The sequence below is a fragment of the Jaculus jaculus genome, chromosome 19 (assembly GCF_020740685.1).
Source record: "Jaculus jaculus isolate mJacJac1 chromosome 19, mJacJac1.mat.Y.cur, whole genome shotgun sequence".
Lineage (NCBI taxonomy): Eukaryota > Metazoa > Chordata > Mammalia > Rodentia > Dipodidae > Jaculus > Jaculus jaculus.
In genome coordinates this window covers 5,036,186-5,057,065 of record NC_059120.1, presented here as the reverse complement: position 1 = coordinate 5,057,065, position 20,880 = coordinate 5,036,186, and the positions used below count along the sequence as shown (strand labels likewise).

Below are 20,880 nucleotides of genomic sequence, written 5' to 3'. Positions count from 1 at the left end.
ATAAAATTAATGGAAGCTACTAAAGAAAGATAGAGGGTATATTCATTTATTATGTGAACAATTCTCAAAGCCAAAAGCAGGAGTTATCCTAATTTAGCATTAATGAAAGCCATCAATTAAATGACTAATAAATCAGTTGTTTCTTCTTGAAAAATAAATGTTTGGGCTGAGGATACAGCCTACATGGGTAAAGTACTTGCTTCTGAAGTATGAAGACCTGAGTTCAAGCTCTAGAACTCACATTAATATCCTACGTATGGTGGTACATGCTTGTATTCTGAGCACTAGTGAGGCAGAAGCAGGAGGTTCACTGGGGCTCACTGATCCATCAGTTTAGTCTAATTGATAAATGCCCTGTGACAGAACATGTTTCTCTCAAAAAAAATAATGAGTGTACAGCATTCTGAAGAATAACATCCAAGGTTGCCCTTGGCTTGCACATGCACACTCACATGTGAACATACATGCATCATGCATGAACACAGACATGAATGTGTACATACCATTCGTTGACATGCATGTAACATGCATGAACGTGCACACAAATGAACATGCACATACACACATGAATATGCACACTCACAAATGAACCTGCACACACACATGAACCTGCACATACACATAAACCTGCATACACACCTGAACATGTACCCCACACACATGAATATGCACAATCACAAATGAACCTTCACACACATGAACCTGCACCCATGCACATGCACACACATGCATAAGTGTAAATATGAACTTCTTATAAATCAAGGGAGCATGGACCTACATTGTTCGAACTGAGTCTGCTTCATCTGCAGCCTTCCTTGGAGATCACATACCAGGTGTCACAAAAGTGTGAGGAAGGCCCAGGTGGCTGAGCTGTACAAGCCTTTTAAAGAACAGTGGGCATCAGTGCTAGGGGAGATATTGGGAGAAGGGAAAAATGGAACGGTGCTTGAGAGGTTTTTTTCTGATCGAAGGCTTTTTGTCTGATTTTCACTGCTCATCTCTTGCCTCTTCTTGGACACTTCAGAATCTCTGTGACTGTACGTAAGTGCTAAGAATTGGCAGGAAGATCAGGCCAAGCTGGGGGCAGAGGGACGAAGACAAAGGCAGAGATAGGCTAGTCCTTTCTTAAACTCCGTGTTGGCTGGTAGAGCTTCCTGTGTGCTTTCATACAAAAATAAAATAACGAGGAGTGCGTGGTGGTGTATAGAGAGGAAACTAGAATCTAGCAGTATTTAAGTGTGGGCTCTTGCACCAATGCTCCATCTTTAGTACCACAAAAAGTTACATTCTATAACTATGATTATAAATGCAAAAAGAAAAAGCGAGTTTTTATGTCTGTGGCCCAAAGCAGTGAACTCAGCAATTGTTACGTGTGTCTCTGTGAAGTTTCAGCATGTACATTACATCCTGGGGGACTTGTAAAGGCTTTGGGGTAAGGTCTCATCCATTTTCACTATTGCTTGATTCTAGCTTGCATATGGCACCATCTGAGTGTAGCTCAGTTCTAGCTCCTGGTGCATATCTCCCAGTTTCTATACCCTCTGCCCTCTTCAGGGGATTGCCTTAGGCTACCAGAATTGCTTCTGCTGAAAGAACACAGAATCTGTAAGACCCAGAGAGCTTACATACTCCCAGGGCAGCCCACGGCCAACACCTTCATGGTTTAAAGCATGAAAACCCAGTTCCATCTTAACTTCATTAGAGACTTCTAATGTAGCCCACACTTCAGATTCCTGTGGGATCAAATAGAGGTTGAGTTGTTGCTTGAAATAGCTCATTGATTGATTGTCTCCATTCTCTGCCTGACTTGCCCACTCCCTTAAGAGTTTCTTTTAGAGTACCTACTCAATATATCATCCACACGGGGGACTTCATCTCAGCAACTTGCCTCTAGGGAGCTCAATGAAAGTATCTTTTACACACACACACACACACACACACACACACACACACACACAGACAGACACTCCACCTAGAAACCACTTATTTAATGTCTATTACTGGATAATTTTATAAATCTTACCATATTCAGATAACAGTGTATTCTAGGATGGTTTTACAGGAGATAAAAATAGTTTACATATCATACATAGCAGATATTGTGGCTATTTGAGAAGGTGAGTAGATAGTGCTCTGTAAAAGCATTGTTCATTTTTCTATCACAAAGTATATATATACACCTTTCTTGTCAAGAAAGGTTTACAAAGGTAATCATAACAATAGAACTGATTTTCATTTAAATGTGATCTCCTATTTAAGACTTATAATTCACAATCTGGGTGTGGTTACACACACCTGTAATCCCAACACTTGGGAGGCAGAGGCAGAAAGATTTGGAGTTCAAAGGCAGCCTGGGCTATGTAGAAACAGCCTGTCTCAAAAAACAAAAGCCATAGACAAAACAACAAAGGTCCATAGATACATAGATTTTTATTTTTATTTTTTATTTTTTATTTTTTTGGTGTTTCGAGGTAGAGTCTCACTCTAGCTCAGGCTGACCTGGAATTCACTATGGAGTCTCAGGGTGGCCTCAAATTCATGGCGATTCTCCTGCCTCTGCCTCCTAAGTGCTGGGAGTAAAGGCATGCACCATCATATCCTGCTCTAGACTTTTCTTTTTCATGGTCATAATGTGGAAGGGAAAGAGAAGCGAATCAAATTTACTAAGGTGTTTCTTTTTTTAATTTAGTATGGTTAATTATCAATATTATTTCCACAAGTCAAGCAATTGACCTAATAAATAACCCTGATGTAATTTCTAATTTTTGTAGATATTAAAACTGCTTCGTCCATCTCATCTAGAAGTCACCCCTACTCCAGTGAAAGTGATGATGAATCTTCAGAAAGGGACAGGAAAGCCCACACTGGAAGCAGTACCAGCCACAGCACCAGAAGTTCCTCTTCGGTGGAGTGGAATGCAGATGACAGGACAGGAAAGCCCCGCCTCCCGGCTGAAGTCTCCTTGCCAACTGAGATGAGAAAAAAAGAAACAACAAAAGGAGGCGTGGTAGACAGACCTCTGTTGACAGAGGCCAGTCGTGAGCATGTTCTTCAGGAAGAAATGGAGGAGGGAACCCGAGAGATTGCAGAGGAAGGGTCTGGGAAGCCCAGGGAGCCTGCTTCTCGGGAGGCAAAGGATGAATGTGAGCTTTGGGAAGGAGGCCTTGGTGAGGAGCGTGACAGAAAGGCAGGTGTCCCTGGGGTGGAGAAAGGGGGTGAGTATGGCTACTGAGTGGACTGGCCTGTACCTCTGAGCATGGAAGCTGGTGTTAGCTCGAACCCAGGAATCACTGGCCTGATTGCTACTAGAGGCATTCTTACTCTCCACTCCTCTCTGTCACATAATCGTACATGTATTTTCACCTTGCTCCATGCTTCTATTGCATTTACAAATGATCATTCTTACCTAGTGCATTTCCTATTTTCTGTAAATTCCTTCCTACAGTAATTCTATCTCAAGAGTCAAATAAAACACAATACATGTCTGAAGGCAAAGATGTGTGTGGCTTTTTAGAGGTTAATGCTAACAATGTTCTTAGTCACGTGTGCCCTCATGGACAGGCGTGTTTTGTGTTTTGTGTGTGACTGTAATGCATCTGTGAACTCGTTGTGTTTCACCTGTCTCTTAGTCATGTGTGCCTTCATGGACAGGCATGTTTTGTGTTTTGGGCATAACTGTAATACATCTGTGAATTTGTCACATTTCACAACTGTCTCTCTGTGAGTTTGATGCCCTCATCACCTTCTGCACAGATGAACCAGCTGAGGCTTGAACAGGTGAAATTGCCAAGGATGACTCAGCTAATGAGGGGCTTTCCCAGCATGTGCATTCACACAGAGCAGCTCCAGAATCTCTAAAGATTCTTTCTCTGTTGCATCTGTGCCACAGCAAGTCAGATTGAGACAAACATGAGTCTTTCCCAAGAAGCTCCCATCTTCACTTCAAGTTCATTCTAAAAGAGTTTCATCATGTAGACTGGGTTTCCCTGGTGAGTAGGATGGTCCCACTTGACATAGGAAGATGAATCAGGGCCTTAAATGTGTGGAAGTCTGATGCTCTTCTCGCCCCTGTGAGGATGGGGACAGGACTGGAGACTGAGTTGTGTCTCCTGGGTAGGTGGATCATTGCTGAGATACTCACTCCTTCTGAGCATGCAGAGCCTTGCCAGCGGCTCACAGTCTCCCCTTCCCTCTTCAGCCTCCCCAGCCAGTGCAGTGGCCATCTTCTGGATTCTAAGACAAATTTTGTTTCATACTTTAATATTTTGAAAATCTGAATGTGTTTACAAAATTTGCATACTTTTAGTGGCTTTTTTTTAGGCCCTTAAATGTGACAGTTAAAACACCACTGGGGCATCTTGAGTGATGGTGTTTCTATACAGTCATTATTATACCCTGATGCTATGTGCATGATAGCATAGTGAAAAACAAATGTGTGAGAGAGGATTTCTCCCCTAGAATTGTTCACACCAATAACTGAGGAAAGGTCAGTAGTTATATAAAGCCAGAGAAAGTACAAAATGTTAAGGGCTTTTAAAGGCAGAGAGGTCCCCAACTAGCCAGGGTAAGTTTGAAAGATTTTATGAATAACAAACTTGAGAAGGATTTTAAAGGTGAGTTACAATTTTGAAGGTGGGATTCAAGGCAATGAGAGCATCCCAGATAATGATGTCTAAGAAGGGTCATGACCTTCACATAATAAAATAATAAAAATAGCTCTAGTATGAGCTAAGAGTGTTGCTTATATGTTTAAGTGGCTCACAAATCCATAGAAATTTACTATCTGGGCCTTTGATGAGAAAGTTTATCTATTTCTGCTCTAGAATTATAATACAAAGACTGACAACATTTTCAAAATGACTTTTTTGCCATACATGAATTAAAATCCTTATTAAAATATATTTGAAACATTTTGATAAGGTAATTGAAATATTTGATCTTGGACTTAATTTTAAAATTATAATAACATATGTAGTAAATGTGCATAATATAGCAAGCTACTAATTAAGAATATGGAAGCATGAGCTGGGGCTATAGCTCAATAATAGCTATTGCCTAACACACGTGAGGCCATGGGTTCAGGCTCCAGCACAGCAGAAAAAGGTAAGTTTGCTGAAATTTAATAGTGACATTAACATAATCATTACTTTTTCAGAAATTTAGCAGATTTTTATTTTCAAGACTGTAGTTTACAAAGTTATTATGTCCTATTTTATAAAATATATACCTTTTTATATTTTAACATTGTACCATGATCATTTCTCAAGTTATGTGATCTTGATATGAATACTAAATATCTTTGAATTCCTTTCTGTGGTTTTCTCATAATTTAACCATTTTTCCCATTGCTGGATGTTTATATTTTCTTTTAGTTTTATTATGATTTGTAGTACATTAGTGAGCATCTTGTTGCCTCATTTTCTTCAAATTTATAATTATTCTCTCAAGGTAGGGCCTCAGAAATATAATTTCTGTTACGTATATTTTATGATCCTTCATAAAGTTTTCTTCTCTCACCAAGTTTTGGCTTACAACTTTAGTTATTACAGAATAGAAAACTTAGTGAAAATAAAAACTTCTCTTGACTGGGGTCTACTCTTTCTCTTGGATATAGCTGAGAAATATTTTGTGTATGATTCAAGAAATTTTATGTAGATATGCATTGTGAGCATACAAATGAATAAAGTGTGTTTTAATGTAAATTTTAATTTTAAGGCTTATAGAAGTGTGTGTGTGTGTGTGTGTGTGTGTGTGTGTGCGCGCGCGTGTACGTTAATACAATGAAGACTGAACCTAGGGCTTTGCACCTGTTTGGCAAGTGCTCTACCACTGAGCTGTATCTGTAGCTGCATTGCATGTTATTGTATGTAAATAAAGAGCAGTCATAGTGTAATTTAACCTGAATGAGGTTATGGTTATGTAAACATGCTCTGTTGTCAGTCATGCAGTCAAAGAGAAGGAGTAGCGATTAGAGACCAGGGAAGCCTTGTGACCTGACATGAGGTCACATGTAGTGTCTGAATGAATTGTGGAAGCAGCCATCTGTTCTGGTAGATTTCTTCTGCCAATATATACTTATTGATCAACTGCTTTGTGACACACACCATTCTTGGTGAAAATACAAGTGCCCCTGCCTTCCTAAAGTTCATGGTTTAGAAAGAAACATGTCTAAGAAGTGGAAAGGAAACATGTTATTGGTTATCTAGGATGCAGGGTGAGGACCTGGGGTGGTGATGCGAGGCAGGACTGGCTCACGAGGGCAGGCCTCGCTCCTGCTGTGGCCCTTGAGCAGAAACACGTGGAAACGTGAGCCATGTTGTCGCTTGCAGAAAGAGCACATGTGTACAGCGTAGCAGAAACAAAGCCTTACATGGGCACAGAGGAACGGTGTGAGGGCTTGTAAGGAGGCCAGGGCACGGAGTTGGATGAGTGAGAGGCCGTGGTGCAAGGTGAGGTCCAGGGGCAGTGACAGGCCATGGAAAAGAATTTGTTCTAAGATGTGAAGTCTTTCCATTGGAAACTTTCGAGTAGACAAATGACATGGTATGGAAGTTTTGAGAAGATTATTCTGGCTGCTCTAGAGGACAGAGATTGTCCTTGAACAGCTGTGGCCTTGAGCTTGTAATTAATCCTGTTTTTTGTGGGCCATGTTTCAATGTCAGAGGTAACCCCAGAATATCTTTACTGGGGAGGTGGATGATGTGAGATGTGAATTTTGTCATGGTGCATTGTTGGGAAGATTGATCAAAGCAGACTTCTTCCCAAGGTGACTGGTAATGTGGAATAAACTTGAATACATATACTCTGCTTGTGTGGTTTTCTCATATTCTTAAGATTCAGATGCAAATACTGGCAAAATTTGCTTTTGATGTTGAGTTTCTCAGGATCCTTCTCAGGTTTTAAGATGAAATCAGTTCATTTTGTTTTGAAAGTAGCAGAAGAGAGGGAATGAATTGGTTGTCACTGAGGAAACAGGATAGAGAATATAAAAGATGTTAAGTATTCAAAGTAGGTACACTTGTGTTTCTAAGATTTGGGAATCTGGAAAAGAGAACTCATAGCGAGAATTAAATCAGTATGGGAGAAGATAGGCTGACATTTTGCTTTGTGGCTATGTTAATTTTTATTACATATATTAGCAATTTCACTTTTCATTATTTTTCTACTGCCCAAACTCCCTCACAGACACTGCAGGCTAGACAAGACTTAGTACTCTGAAAAAATAAATAAGCTAAACCTTTCAAAATAGTAATATGTTGAAGTTCTTGGATGGTTTCTTGAACTCTGATTCCTATTACTCTTTAATATCTTTGCCTGTGGTTGAAAATAATGACATCTGAACCTTACTCAGGCAAGGGACAGAAATGAAACATTGGCTTTCTTTTGTCCCTTTTTGCATTCTTTTAAGGCAGAGAAATTGCCTAGGATAGACACAGAGATAGAAAGAGAGAGAAAGAATAAAAAGCAGAGAAACGTTACAAAAATATCAAAAAAGAATTGTCTGCAAACCTTTTTCATCATAGTTTTTCAGCCCATATATTTTTCTTTTATCTTAAAAGTGAAGTTTATGATAAAGACTCTCTGAAAGCTCTCAAGTTGTCTATTTAAATCATATGAATAGACAGTGTATCAAAAATTGTCAGCAGTATTTTAAATTTAAGAAATATTTGTGAGTAATACCATTTACATTCTGATTGGCATATGTTTATCAGCTGTTTTAATGTGTAATAGTTGGACTTCCTCCACCAAGAATTTGAATTGTTTCAGTGTGTGTCTACATTTCCATATTCACATACTGCTGAGTGATAGGAAGGCTAAAAGTCCATTCTTAGGAGAATGTTAATCAGAAAAGTTATGCGACACACACATGAGCCTCTGGTACCTTCTCTCACCCTCTCTTTATTTTCTTTGGAAAGAGGAAGAAAGGGAAGGATTGCAGTTTGAGAGTTCATAGTTTTGCTCTTGAACTAAGGCATTTCCCATCCAGAGGTCACAAGATTCAAGAAATTTGCAACATGAGAAAGGTATCAGGAGTTCTCTTGAATTTATTTCCCCCGGGTAAAAAAAGGAGAGTCCTCACAGATATTATAAAAAGCTCATCTAGACCCAAGTGTCAGAAAACAGAGGTTAGAGCTGGAGGGAAAGCCGAGTAATGATTCTGGGAGAGTTTTCAATGGCTAATAACTCCTCAGGATGCCCACCCTAGAGAAACCTGGGCAGCACCAGCAGCCAGTCAGCTGTAGGAGGAGAGGGTCTTCTGACTCATAGCAGCTCCTCCCTTGACAATGGCAGTGCCAAGGGTCTTGGTCTGACCAAACTGGGAAACAACAGAAAATTGTGTCTCTTCCAAGGGCACTCAGTGTATCAACTCACCTTCCTTTTCTCTCTAGTGCTTGGGTTACTGAGTTGGAATTGATAGGTATTTCACAGATGACATTGGAGGGCTTCAAAATCTAACCACACTTAAAGAAAAGTACAAGAATGACAAAATTCATTTTTGTATAAACAAAACCAGACCTTTGCAATAGATAGTGGCATAAAACAATGTAATTTAGAAGGCTGGCTTTTGAAAATTCCAGAATAAATGACATCTAAATCTCACTATGCCAACTAAAAGTAATGAAAAAATTAAAGGTTGGTTTATTAGAAAAATTCAGTTCCTTTTTTAAACCTTTCCCCCAGTGGCACAGAGCAGATGACTCTGAATCTGTTTTGTGATCAGAGTTCAATAAAACTAGGGCTTAATCAGAAGCATAGATAGTTAAAAGAAAGTAGAAATTTAAAAACAGTAATTATAGGACTGGAGAGATAGCTCAGTGGCTCAGGGTACTTACTTGCAAAACCTGACATCCTGGGTTTGATTCCCCAGTACCCACTTAGAGCCAGATACATGAAAGTGATGCATGCATCTGGAGTTCATTGACAGTGGCAAAAGGCTTTGGTATACCCATTTATTTTCTTTCTTTTTCTCTCCCTCTCTTCCTCCCTCCTTCCCTCTATATTGCTCTTTCTCTCTACTTGTAAATAAATAAAAAGAAAAACAGTACTATAAATAATTCTTATAATGCGAAAGTGGTTTTATCATCACAAAAGAGTGAAAATAACTTCAACAGTAAGGAATTAGTTAAATAAATTTTATTAAGACTGTTAGAATCTTCAGAGTCTTCCTTATGTGATGGTACTGGAGACAAATATGTGGATACTGAAATAAAGAAGGCTATGAGAAGCTTTCTATAGGAGGAACAGAGAGGAAAAGAGTTTCCTAGCCACTAAAATACATCTTTCTCAGGGCAAAACTATGGATGGCTTTTGTTTAATTCTTTGTACCTAAGTAAGTCCTATCAACAGCTGCAGAAATGGCTTAGTGGTTCAGGCACTTGCATGCAAATCCCATGGGCCCATGTTGAACTCTGAAGATGTACAACACAAGCATGTAAGGCGGTACATGTGCACAAGGTGGCACACACATCTGGAGCTTAATTAAGTGGCTGGAGGACCTGGCATGCCAGTTCTCTCTCTCTCTCTCTCTCTCTCTCTCTCTCTCTCTCTCTCTCTCTCTCTCTCTCTCTCTTGCTCTTTCTCTCTCTCACACACACATACATAAAAGTGTGTGCCAACATACCTAGCAAAAAAAAAAAATTCTATCAAACTTTACACAATGGATTTGTACTATTTTTCTAATTAGGAAAGTCCTATATCATATTGCAACATATATTTATTTTCATGATGGACGTTAACACTCTATTATTAAAATATATTTTGAACAGTACTGTAAAATACTATAAAGTTTGAGTGAAAACAGATAGTTTTGTAAGAAATTCTTTGTACAAAACCATTTCATGTCTACCACTACTATAAGAACTGACAATGACCATTGCCTTTGGTGGTCACCTTTACAGAGAGCTAAAGGACAGGTGACTTACAGGATGAAGAGCTGAACAGATGGAGGGAACAAAGTGGCCAGCCACCATGCTGATGGGAGCCCCAGCTTGCTCCCTGTGGGTAGAAGAGAGTAGAGGGGAGAGCTGGCTTTGAGGTTGCAACACCAGAGAACATCTGAGGAAAAAATGTCCTAGTCAGTCTTTTTCTAGTGTCAAACCTTATGAGTCCCCAGCAGAGGTGAGAGTCCCCCTCTTGCTGATCTGTAACAGGCAGGACCTCACTACTGTGGCTCTCATGTACTCCAGAGCTCACCTCAGCCAGGAGCAGAAAGGGAGTGGTACCTACACTGCCTGTTCTGAGTGAGCTGACATGGGCACTGATGTGCTGGTACTGTCTGCTTCCTTGAATAGCTTTTGCTTTACTGGCTGGGGTTTTATTATTCATTACTATTATTATTTTTATTAATCAACCATATGCCCTCATTCCATGGAATGTAAACGTACTCTGTATGCATTGCTTAGTCTTCCTGATAATTTTATATCCATAACTCTCTGTGGCCCATGGGTAAACCAAGGCTTAGGCCCAAACAATTGGGATGTGATCTTACTTCTCTCCTCCCTTGAGGTCCCTGGCAGTAATCATGTACATAGAACAGGAATTTGTAGAACAGTGCATGTTGTCAATATCGCAATGGGATTTTGTACGAACTTCTTTTGGCTTCTGTCCATATGAGGTGAGTACTGGGGTCAAATAGCTAGAATCTGCTAATGGATGAAAAGCTCACAGTGCAGTCAGCTCTGGTAGGCTTAGCAATTTAAAAGAGCAGTGATGATTGGTGTCATAAAAGTCATCACATGTTTCTGGAAAGTAAAAGACAACTTGACTGCTTTTCCCAGCATTTCATTGCATGTGCATTTGGCAACCTGTCACTGCTTCTGGCTGGCATCTTTCTGAATGAATGCTTCCTTCCCTTTGTGTGTGTCTCTCACCTCATGATTTTCTTGGGTGTATTGTGTTTTCCTTTTAAAAACCAAACCTTGGGAAGTTAATCTTTATTGATTTTAGAAACAAGGTCGCATTTTAATGTGAGTGCATTTAAACTAATCCAACTTTTAAAAATGTTTACTATGATCTATTTTATACCTTTTGATGTTTTATATAACCTCCAATCAGTTGGACCAGTAATAAGCGAAGCCCTGGGGCCAGGCTTCCACAGCCACTCTGACATCACATCTGATATGAGACGCTCAGAGGAGGGTTCAAACCCAATGAGGGAGCTGGAGATTGACTCAAGTGGAGGTAAGACTGTGTCATTCCAGAGGAAAGACCTTTAGAAATCCTGCACAAAAGCTAACCCATCTCTGCTTTTATCTTCCTGCCCTTCTTTCTTTCTTCTGCTGTCTCCTTTTGTGCTTCTCATCTAATGAATGCTATGGTAAGAAGTGGTTGGGAGCCCTGAAGTGTAGCTTTGAAACTGACATCTTTTTGTTGTTGTTGTTCAAGGTAGGGTCTCACTCTAGCCCAGGATGACTTGAAATTCACTATGTAGTTTCAGGGTGGCCTTGAACTCAAGAACAATCCTCCTACCTCTGTCTCCTGAGTGCTGGGACTAAAGGTGTGCGCCACCGTGCCTAGCTGCTAAAACTGACATATTTTACAAATTTAACATTCTATTTGGAATACATTGTTGCCTAAGTGTATCAGTTATTTCTTATTGCTGGGACAGAAAAACTGATCCAAGTCAGTTTAAGGAAGGAAAGAGCTTAATTGACTTTACAGTTTGGAGTCCATGGAAAGGAGGACATGGAAGGAGCAGGCAGCTGGCATCTCATGTCCTTTACCCCAGCAGGAAGAAAGTGACCAGAAGGAGGAAAGTAAGCAGGCAGTACCTCACAGCCTTTTCCCACACAGCTGTAGCAAGGGTCTACCTCCTCAAGGTTTCACAACCCTCCCTTACAGTGCCACCAGTTGGGGATTAAATTAAAGATTAAACACAAATGGGCTTGTGATTCTAAAACAATGGTAGGGATTTTTAGATTGCTCTTATTTATTTATTTATTTATTTATTTATTTATTTGGGAGTAACAGAGAGAGAGAGGGAGGGAGGGAGGGAGGGAAGAAGAGAGAGAGAAAGAATGGGCACATCAGAGCTTTCAGCCACTGCAAACAAACTCCAGATGCGTGTGCATCTGGCTAACGTGGGTCCTGGGGAATCAAGCCTTGAACCTGGGTCCTTAGGTTTCACAAGCAAGTGCTGAACCGCTAAGCCATCTCTCCAGCCTTAGGTTGGTCTTGTTTCATAACACACCTCCAAGGTCATGGGCCAGGAAGGTGAAATTGCACTCACTGATCCACTTAGAGACACCAAGAACTACAACACATCACAGTTACTTATGGTTCACACACTCTTCTTGGTCCTTTGGTTCTTATTTGGGAAAGCATTCACTGGAGTCACCATACAAAGCGGCAATGAATCTTCCCTCCTCAAGTTGCCAATTATCCACTGAATCATAGAGCATGGCTCACTCACACATATCTAGTCAACTTCCAATTCTTGATGTCAGGTTTTCTCTTACATGACGAATTACCTTTATAAACGTTCAACTTTAAATAGATGTGTGTGTCTGTGGGGGAGTACCCTCTTCTTACTCATATAACCCCATCTACAGTGTTTAATGAGGCACTGGAGACAACTTCAGGGGTGCAGGCATAGGAAGGACTTCCTTTCTCCTTAGGCAACATCAAGCTTGAGTAAGCAGTGCATGGAGGTACAGGAGAGGGATGCTGAGTTTTGACAATGGGCTTTTCCCTATAAAAATTCCTGTGAGTCTCCCAAAACATTTAGGGCAGCCTTTGGAGTTATCTGTGACATCTTACTCAAGTAAGGAAATCTAGTTCACTGTAGTCAGCGGGAGGCAAGTGTGGAAGACTTGTCAGGCTTTAAAAGCCACACACTACAATGAACATTTTTCATGAAAGATTATCACAAGAATCCTGAGTCATGCATGACCATCCCCATCTTATAGAAACAGAAAATGAAGGCCCAGAGAGGTCACCTTTTCTGAATCCATGTATGTATTAAGCAGTGGAAGTATCCTGTTTACCCAGGCTCATCTGGTCTCCCACTGCACTCACTGCACAAATCAAGTCGACCCCTTTTGTGAATACTAAGGCTCTTGTCAATAAAATATTTCTCCCCAAAGCTCATGAGGCTGCCATAAAAATATATAATTTTTTCCTACTGATATTGCTTAGAAAAGCTTCAATTACCCTTCCTCCTTTCCTTTAGGAAATCCATGCTTCCCTGCCCTGCAGTGCGTATTCACACAAGGTCTCGGCTGGATGTCATTAGTACTTTCCTAGAATTTAGACAGTACATTATTATGTGGTGACTAGGCAGTTTTATTCCCCTGTATTCCTGAATGTTCTTTAATTAATCCATAAATTTAGAGACAAGGTTAGCAAAACAGAGAACTTTATATAAATGTTTTTCATAACTGACTTTTTAATAACACTTTCTTGTGGGAGTCTGAAAAGCAACAGATGTACTACTAAAGAGCCCTGACATGCATTGTTGTTCCTCATTGTTTCAATGTAACTGTTCTAAATCCAGTCATAATCTGAAATGAAATAAAAATGTGCTATACTCTGTAGTGAATTGGGCGCAGCATCTTTGAGCAAACCATTTGACTCAACATTTACCTTTTGGGAACTCTTAAGTATGATTTTGTGAACAGTTGCTAAATGATAACCAGACCTCCTGCAAAAGCTAGCCTTGGCCTCATTGATAGATCTGAAATTTTCAGGTTTACTCCTTTGAAAGAAAGCATCAAAGTTATCTTCTAAATGTGTTTTAAGGGAAATGTTCCACCAGCTATTATTGTCTATGGTCCAAATGGCATATAGTCCTCCCTAGAAATTCATGCTTTGTGTTAGTAGAGGTAGTGGAGTGGTGACAGTCCTGGGTTGGTGTAGAAAAAGAGAAGTTAAAACAGAGATTCAGGTTTCTGCCAGGTTGGCAGTGAAACACTGTGGGTAAGACAGCCAGCCAGAAAGTCACACAAAGTATGTTTATTCCATAGCTTCACATAATACGCTGATACTGTTGGGTAACTGTTTCATAGCATCTAGTCATGTGTCTTTTTTAAATGAAAATTATTAGAGTAATATAAACTGTTAATATACTTATAGAAGAAGTCCCAACCTCCATAAGTATCAGTCTTTATTAAGAATATTAAGGGCTGGAGAGATGGCTTAGCGGTTAAACGCTTGCCTGTGAAGCCTAAGGACCCTGGTTCGAGGCTCGGTTCCCCAGGTCCCACGTTAGCCAGATGCACAAGGGGGCGCACGCATCTGGAGTTCGTTTGCAGAGGCTGGAAACCCTGGCGCGCCCATTCTCTCTCTCTCTCCCTCTATCTGTCTTCCTCTCTGTGCCTGTCACTCTCAAATAAATAAATAAATAATTTAAAAAAAAGAATATTAAAAGCTTCAGGTATTTAACATGATATGCTTTCACATATGAGTCATTCAGGCAACATATATGTCTTTGTTAAATAATAAGAACTATAAGAGCCTTTAAAAATACAGTGGACCTGTACTTATTTCCACTCAATAACCACCCCCAGGGCATCCTGGGTGAGCATGTATGAAGTTCTGCAGGAGCACTATTTATGTCGGAGGGGGTTGCATGCTACAAAGTCTTGCCATGTTGCCAAAAGCAAATCAGGTTGTGAATATAGATGTTAGGCATCCTGACATGGAATACAAATTACTATCTTTAGTAAAATGTCTTACCTTAGCTGTGAAGATTTTTGACAACTAAATCTAAGTACCATAGCTTTAAGATGTGGGAACAACCTAAGATACCATTCCCATCTTGCATTAGGATTAGGACGCTAAATGCTTATTCCAGTAGCAGATGCATCAGAAGACAGTTATCATGCTGCAGGGAATGATAGTTTTACAGAAAATTAAACACCATTTTCTTATTGCATAATTTTTCTGCAAGTCTTAATGTTTGAAGCAGGGTATTTGGCTCTGTGAATGTGGGTGTACGGATGTGAGAGAATGGTGGATGCTGTATCTCTGAGATATGGGGGTGCATTAGTTACCTTTTCATTGCTGGAATAAAGGTGGAATGTTAAGCGAGGAAAAGTTTGCTTTAACTCGCAGTCCCAGGGATGGCATGGGCCAGGGGCGAGAGGCAAACGGTCACATTCAACACCGCGAGGAAGCAGTGGGGACCAGTGCTGTTGCTCAGCCAGCTCTTTCATTTTTACACTCATTTCCAACATTTATAATGTCCAGCTTGTCTTTAATGACACCGGAAAATATTAATTTTCATTATGAGAGGTGTTTTTCAATTTTGGTTCGTGGCAGCTAATGGTATCTCGGAATCAACTGAGCAGGTGTTTGAAAGGGCACATAGATGGCATGTATCAATCTTTTAACAATAAGCATTGTGGAATATTACATGTCGTATTTTCTCCTTATTTCTGCCTTATTCCTATAGCGCCAAACTGGAATTATGTGCTGGAGAAAAGGGCAGCATGCACCTCAGATGAGAAATCCAACAATGTTGAGCGAGAAACACACACATTGGAGAAGAAAGTCGTGATGGAGGAGGATGAGTCCCCGAGGCCTGGAAAGGGGGCCGTAGCCGTGAAGCAGAAAACAGAGGACACAGAGGTTCCCTTGGAAGAGAAGAAGGAAACGGCGAAGCCGGGAGCACTGGCCGGATGCATGGCAGCAGCCGCAGAGGGCAGCGGGAGGCCTAGAGAAGAGGAGCGAAGCCGCCCGGGCCGAGCCGCAGGCGGGCGCCGGGTGACTCCGAGGGGCGCTGGCGCTGCAGGAGGGCAGGCCGCGGGGGCCCCCGGGCTGCTGCGGGGCTGCGCGAACACCTCGCTCACGCAGCGCCCCAGCCTGAGCGCGCAGCAAGGGCAGCAGACAGGGCCAGCGAACCCCGAGATGCCAGAGGCCGAGACTCGGGGGGCGGAGCGGGAAGCTGGGCCCCAAGCGCGGGCTGCTGCCCGCAAAGGCGAAGAGAGGACACCCGCCCAGCCAGGGGCGCCGCGGGACCCAGCGGGCCAGAGAGGCGGCTCTGGGGACGAGCCCCCCGGGGGCCCCCAGGTAGCAAGAGACCGGGGTGACCCGGGACCTGAGAGGGGAGAGGCGGCCCGGGCAGAGCCCTTCGAGGGCGAGGACGCCGCCGAGCCCGGGCATGGAGGAACCGACCCGGGGGACGCGGCGAAGGCCAGCCCCGCACAGGGAGCGACCCCGGCCTCCGCGGAGGAACCAGAGCCCGACGCCCACCGGGCGGAGACCCGGGCGGCAGCTGGGCTGCAGGACGAGCCAGGGCTTGCCGAGGAGTCAGCGCCCAGCGGCCGCATGGTGACCCTACCCGAGGCCGCCCGTGCAGAGCCACCTGAGGGGACGGCCGCGGCCGCAGGGGAGCGCGAGGAGCCGCCGTCACTCGAGGCCCGCGCAGCTGAGGGGACGGCCGCCGCCGCAGGGGAGGATGAGGAGCCGCCGTCACTCGAGGCCCGCGCAGCTGAGGGGACGGCCGCGGCCGCAGGGGAGGACGAGGAGCCGCCGTCACTCGAGGCCCGCGCCGCTGAGGGGACGGCCGCGGCCGCAGGGGAGGATGAGGAGCCGCCGTCACTCGAGGCCCGCGCCGCTGAGGGGACGGCCGCCGCCGCAGGGGAGGACGAGGAGCCGCCGTCACTCGAGGCCCGCGCCGCTGAGGGGACGGCCGCCGCCGCAGGGGAGGATGAGGAGCCGCCGTCACTCGAGGCCCGCGCCGCTGAGGGGACGGCCGCCGCCGCAGGGGAGGACGAGGAGCCGCCGTCACTCGAGGCCCGCGCCGCTGAGGGGACGGCCGCGGCCGCAGGGGAGGACGAGGAGCCGCCGTCACTCGAGGCCCGCGCCGCTGAGGGGACGGCCGCGGCCGCAGGGGAGCGCGAGGAGCCGCCGTCACTCGAGGCCCGCGCCGCTGAGGGGACGGCCGCGGCCGCAGGGGAGGACGAGGAGCCGCCGTCCCTCGAGGCCCGCGCCGCTGAGGGGACGGCCGCGGCCGCAGGGGAGGACGAGGAGCGTGCGAGGAAGGAGCTGGAAGGCCTTGGTGGACTCGAACCAGAGGATGGAGAGAGAGCCGGGCTGCCACAGGCGGCAGCTGGCATGCTGATGCCAAGCAAGGAGATGGGCCCTGCGCGGGGTCCAGCCCTGAGGGAGGACTTCAGCGGGGCAGGGAGAGAGGAGCCCCAGGAGGAGGAGGAGGGGCGGCCTCCATGCCCTCTGGGCACACGTGAGGGGAAGGACAGCCTCGCAGGGGGGCGCGGGGCTTTGCGGGGAGGCGCAGAGGCTGTGGCCGAGGAAGGCCCGCGCGCCGCAGTGGCGGTGGCCGCCCTGGAGAGGCGGGAGAAGAGGCCACGCTCGCAGATCGCTGGCGGGGCCGCGGGGAGCAGGGCCTCCCTCGGGGGCGCTGCCGGCGGGGGCCTGAGGCCGGAGGCCGGCCGGCCCGGGGCTGAGGGCGGCGGGGCGGCGCAGTCCGCAGGAGAGGCGCTGGGGGCTGGGCGTCGGGACGCAGAGGGGCCGGCCCCGAGGCTGCGGCCGCGTGGGGACGGAGGAGGGGGAGGGGAGGCTGGGACCTGCGGAGGAGGGCAGGGACCCTGGGCTCACGGAGAGCCTGCGCGGGCAAGGGCCCCACTGCCAGCGGACCCGCATTGCTCTGGAACCCGTGAGGAGGAGGAAGAGCAAAGGGAGGCGACGTCTTCCCCCAAACCAGAGGAGTAGGAGGTGAGTTTGTCCCATGTGCTCGCAGGACTGAGGGCGTCTCCGGTCTTTGGGGATGCCCCTCCTTTGATGAGAGTCTGCTGTGTGCGTAAGGGACACAGCCCCCAGTTCTGGGCTGCTTGGCGGGAAGCTGGAGGAAGGCTTGGGGAACATGGAGGAAGGCCGAAGCACTCACCCATGGGCCTTCCCAGCACACTCCAGGGAGGGGCGGCCTTGTCTCGCGGGGCCCAAGGACAATACAGGGCGTGTGCCACAAACCAAACCCCGCAGAGGGAACGTGTCCAACTCCCAGTAGAACTCTTCCCACGTTAGTGTTTGAAAAGGTGGAGTTGGCAGTGACCACTTGGACTCGGTGCCTTTATTTCTGAAATATTATAAATGTTAGTATATTGTATGTCTTTCATACATAAAATATAAATATTGTGTATGTATTCAAAGGATAATATTTAAATACCTAAGTTTTGAAGAGAAGCAAAGACGAAAATGTATTTTTGGTATATCTTACTATTTCCTTGATAACCTCCCATCCTTATTGCATCATTTCTATAATTTTAAGTGACTATGCCCATAATACTATTGTTCTTTTTATCATTTTTCAGGATATTTTAAGGTAAAGGTGTCTGCTGGAAGACATAAAGCCTAGAGAAAGGTTCATCCATTTCATCAGGACTTTAGAAAAAGAAATCACTGCTTTTCTGAGTTGTTTCCCAAACCATCAGTGGTGGTGATTAACATCGAAAGCTCCTTGGATCTGCAAAACCCTCACACATCAGTGGTCACAAATGGAGAACTTGGGACACTCTGCCCAGCTAATGAGTCTATTCACATCAGTTGGTGGTTTTCATGTTTGACTTTTACCAAAGGTTAATGGAAGGCTCAACTGCCTGTGTAAACAGTCAAATACCACTTCTACTTCCTCACATGGGATTTTATTTCAAACTGGCAGCTTGGCACTTAAATCACCAGTCTTTGAACCATGGACCCTTCCGTGCATGCTCAGAACTGACAATTGCTCCAAGCCTAAGTCCTTCCAGAAAAGGATTCCACAGATAAAACGTCGCTTTCGCTTGGAAGTATTCATTTTTCTGCTTATACTAAAAGACTAAAATGGAATCCTATTCCAAAAAGCCCTTTGTTTTGGTGTGCGTTTCCCGAGTCCTGCTTTCTCAAGTAGACTAGCTGAATGTTAGCTGGCACGCTTATCCTTTGGGGCCTTATGTGTAGGGCTTCTCAACTGTAAATGTAAGTAGTGAATGACTTAGGTAAATGGAAAGAGTATGATAATAGGAAGAGGGAGATATATGTAGCCCATCAGAACATCTACCAACATTTGAGGATCTTTAGCTGATACCATTAAATTGGCATTGTGCTCATTTTCCTGAGTTCCGCTGTTTCAAACCTGGAAGCTAACCTCATGGTCTACAATAAATGAGCAGTTACAATAGCTTCTAAATCACCCCCAATAGCTTTTCTTGCTGAGCATCTGTCTCTGTAGGGGTATTGATTTCCTGCCGGGGATTCATAGGAAAAAGTTCTGCCCTCTTTTCTCCAGGGAGGTGGTAAGAATGTTCCATAGTAGAATTCTCCAGTCAGAGTACACACTGGTGGTTTTTAATATATTTATTTATTTGCAAGCAGAGTTAACAGAGAAGAGAGAGAGAATGGGTGCTGCAAAGGAACTCCAGGTGCATACACCACTTTCACTTTACACATCTGGCTTCATGTGTGTACTGGGGGAATTGTACCTGGGTCATTAAGCTTTGCAGGCAAGCACCTTAACTGCTGAGCCACCTCTATAGCCCCACTTTGTTTTTTAAAGAGCACTTTTTCCTACCCAAAAGCTTTAGATTTAGTTTTGCACTTGATTCTATGATGTATATAACCAAAGTTGATAACTTCTTCCCTAAATGACTATACAATGCACAGTCCATGGTGGCTGTCTTATGCCCTTTCTCCAGAGGCAAGAGATATTATTGTTATAGGTGATTTTTACCTTAATGGATGTTGGACTCATTCAATAACCAAAGATGTACTGGATTGGGCATGGGGGCAGGTAATTGATTGGTACTCTGAGTACGGGCATTACATCACCTGGAGCTTGGCTCTGCCCTCTTTTCATAGTGAGAAACTCCGGTGGTTGGGTGGGACTAGAAAGCAGCTTTCATGGACTGTTGGCTACACTGAGCAGCTCAATGGGAACATGGATCCTGAGGGCGCTGTCAAGCCCGTCCCTTTGACTGCCTGTTGCTCTTGCACTATGCCTCCTTCTGTGCAGTTTGGCCTTCCTTGGAGAGGACATGGTAATCACTACAATAGCAGTGAATCCACCTTAAGCTCATTTTCATTGTGATTATATTAAGTGTTTTGAAGAACCTCTGCCCAACCCCTACCAAAGAATGTCACTATATGTCTTCGTCTGTCTTCTGTTTTATGGGTGATTTTATTTCTCCTTTACATCTAATTTCAGTTATTACTAATCTATATCACTGTGGGCCTCTGCAGTATTGTTCCTCCTTGATTTCAACTTCAATGTTACAGAGCATTTTGAATACAGAGCACTTAAGGGAAAGATTGTAAACGTGTTAATCACATTGAAAAATGAGTTTTGTACAATGTGTTAAATGGAAATCACATTGGATTATTTTTATATTTAACACATGCCACCAAACCATTCTGTAACATATTTCCACAATCTGCATGTAAGCTAGCTGTGAAATTCAGTGTTGTGATGTTTTAACCAATTCTTTCTTCACAAATGCTACACGATAAAATTACTACTACATTCAACTTAACTGATTTTTTTCTGGGTTTTTATTATTAAAAATAAATAATATATTTACAGATGTGACATGAGCACTGTTCTTTGACTACTATTTAAAACCTTTGTGCTCTTTTCTTGTAAAATTTGAATTGTAAAGACAGAAACCAGAGGTAGTTTATTGGGCTGTGCTTTGAAATGTCTGTTTGTATGTACCTTTCATTTTCAAAGGGTGATGTCAGAGAGGAAAATTATTCCCACTGCTTCATAGAGAAGTAACAAAAGCTCAGTATTGGCATATTCCTTGTCTGAAATCACAGAAATTTCTAATCATCTGATTCCTAACTCACTAGTTTTAAAGCACATGAAGTATGTCAATGAGGAGTTATCTGAGATACTAGGATACTAAATGGGAATCTCTAAATATTTTGTGGAAAAGAAAAGAATAC

The 20,880-nt window shown here is 43.9% G+C and overlaps 1 protein-coding gene and 1 long non-coding RNA gene across 2 annotated transcripts in view; both read left to right on the top strand.

The window, feature by feature from the left end:
* Positions 1 to 17,408, top strand: part of Erich3 (glutamate rich 3) — a 105,859-nt gene extending 88,451 nt beyond the window's left edge. The window contains exons 12-15 of the mRNA XM_045138674.1: positions 2,772 to 3,215; positions 11,056 to 11,181; positions 15,395 to 17,185; positions 17,254 to 17,408. Coding sequence (XP_044994609.1) covers positions 2,772 to 3,215; positions 11,056 to 11,181; positions 15,395 to 17,185; positions 17,254 to 17,408 — 2,516 coding nt within the window. The remainder of the gene's footprint in view (positions 1 to 2,771; positions 3,216 to 11,055; positions 11,182 to 15,394; positions 17,186 to 17,253) is intronic.
* A 136-nt stretch (positions 17,409 to 17,544) lies between these two features.
* On the top strand, positions 17,545 to 20,519 carry LOC123456064. The gene is made up of 2 exons (XR_006634296.1): positions 17,545 to 17,676; positions 18,273 to 20,519. It is a non-coding gene; the product is annotated as an uncharacterized LOC123456064 (long non-coding RNA).
* Positions 20,520 to 20,880: the final 361 nt, after the last annotated feature.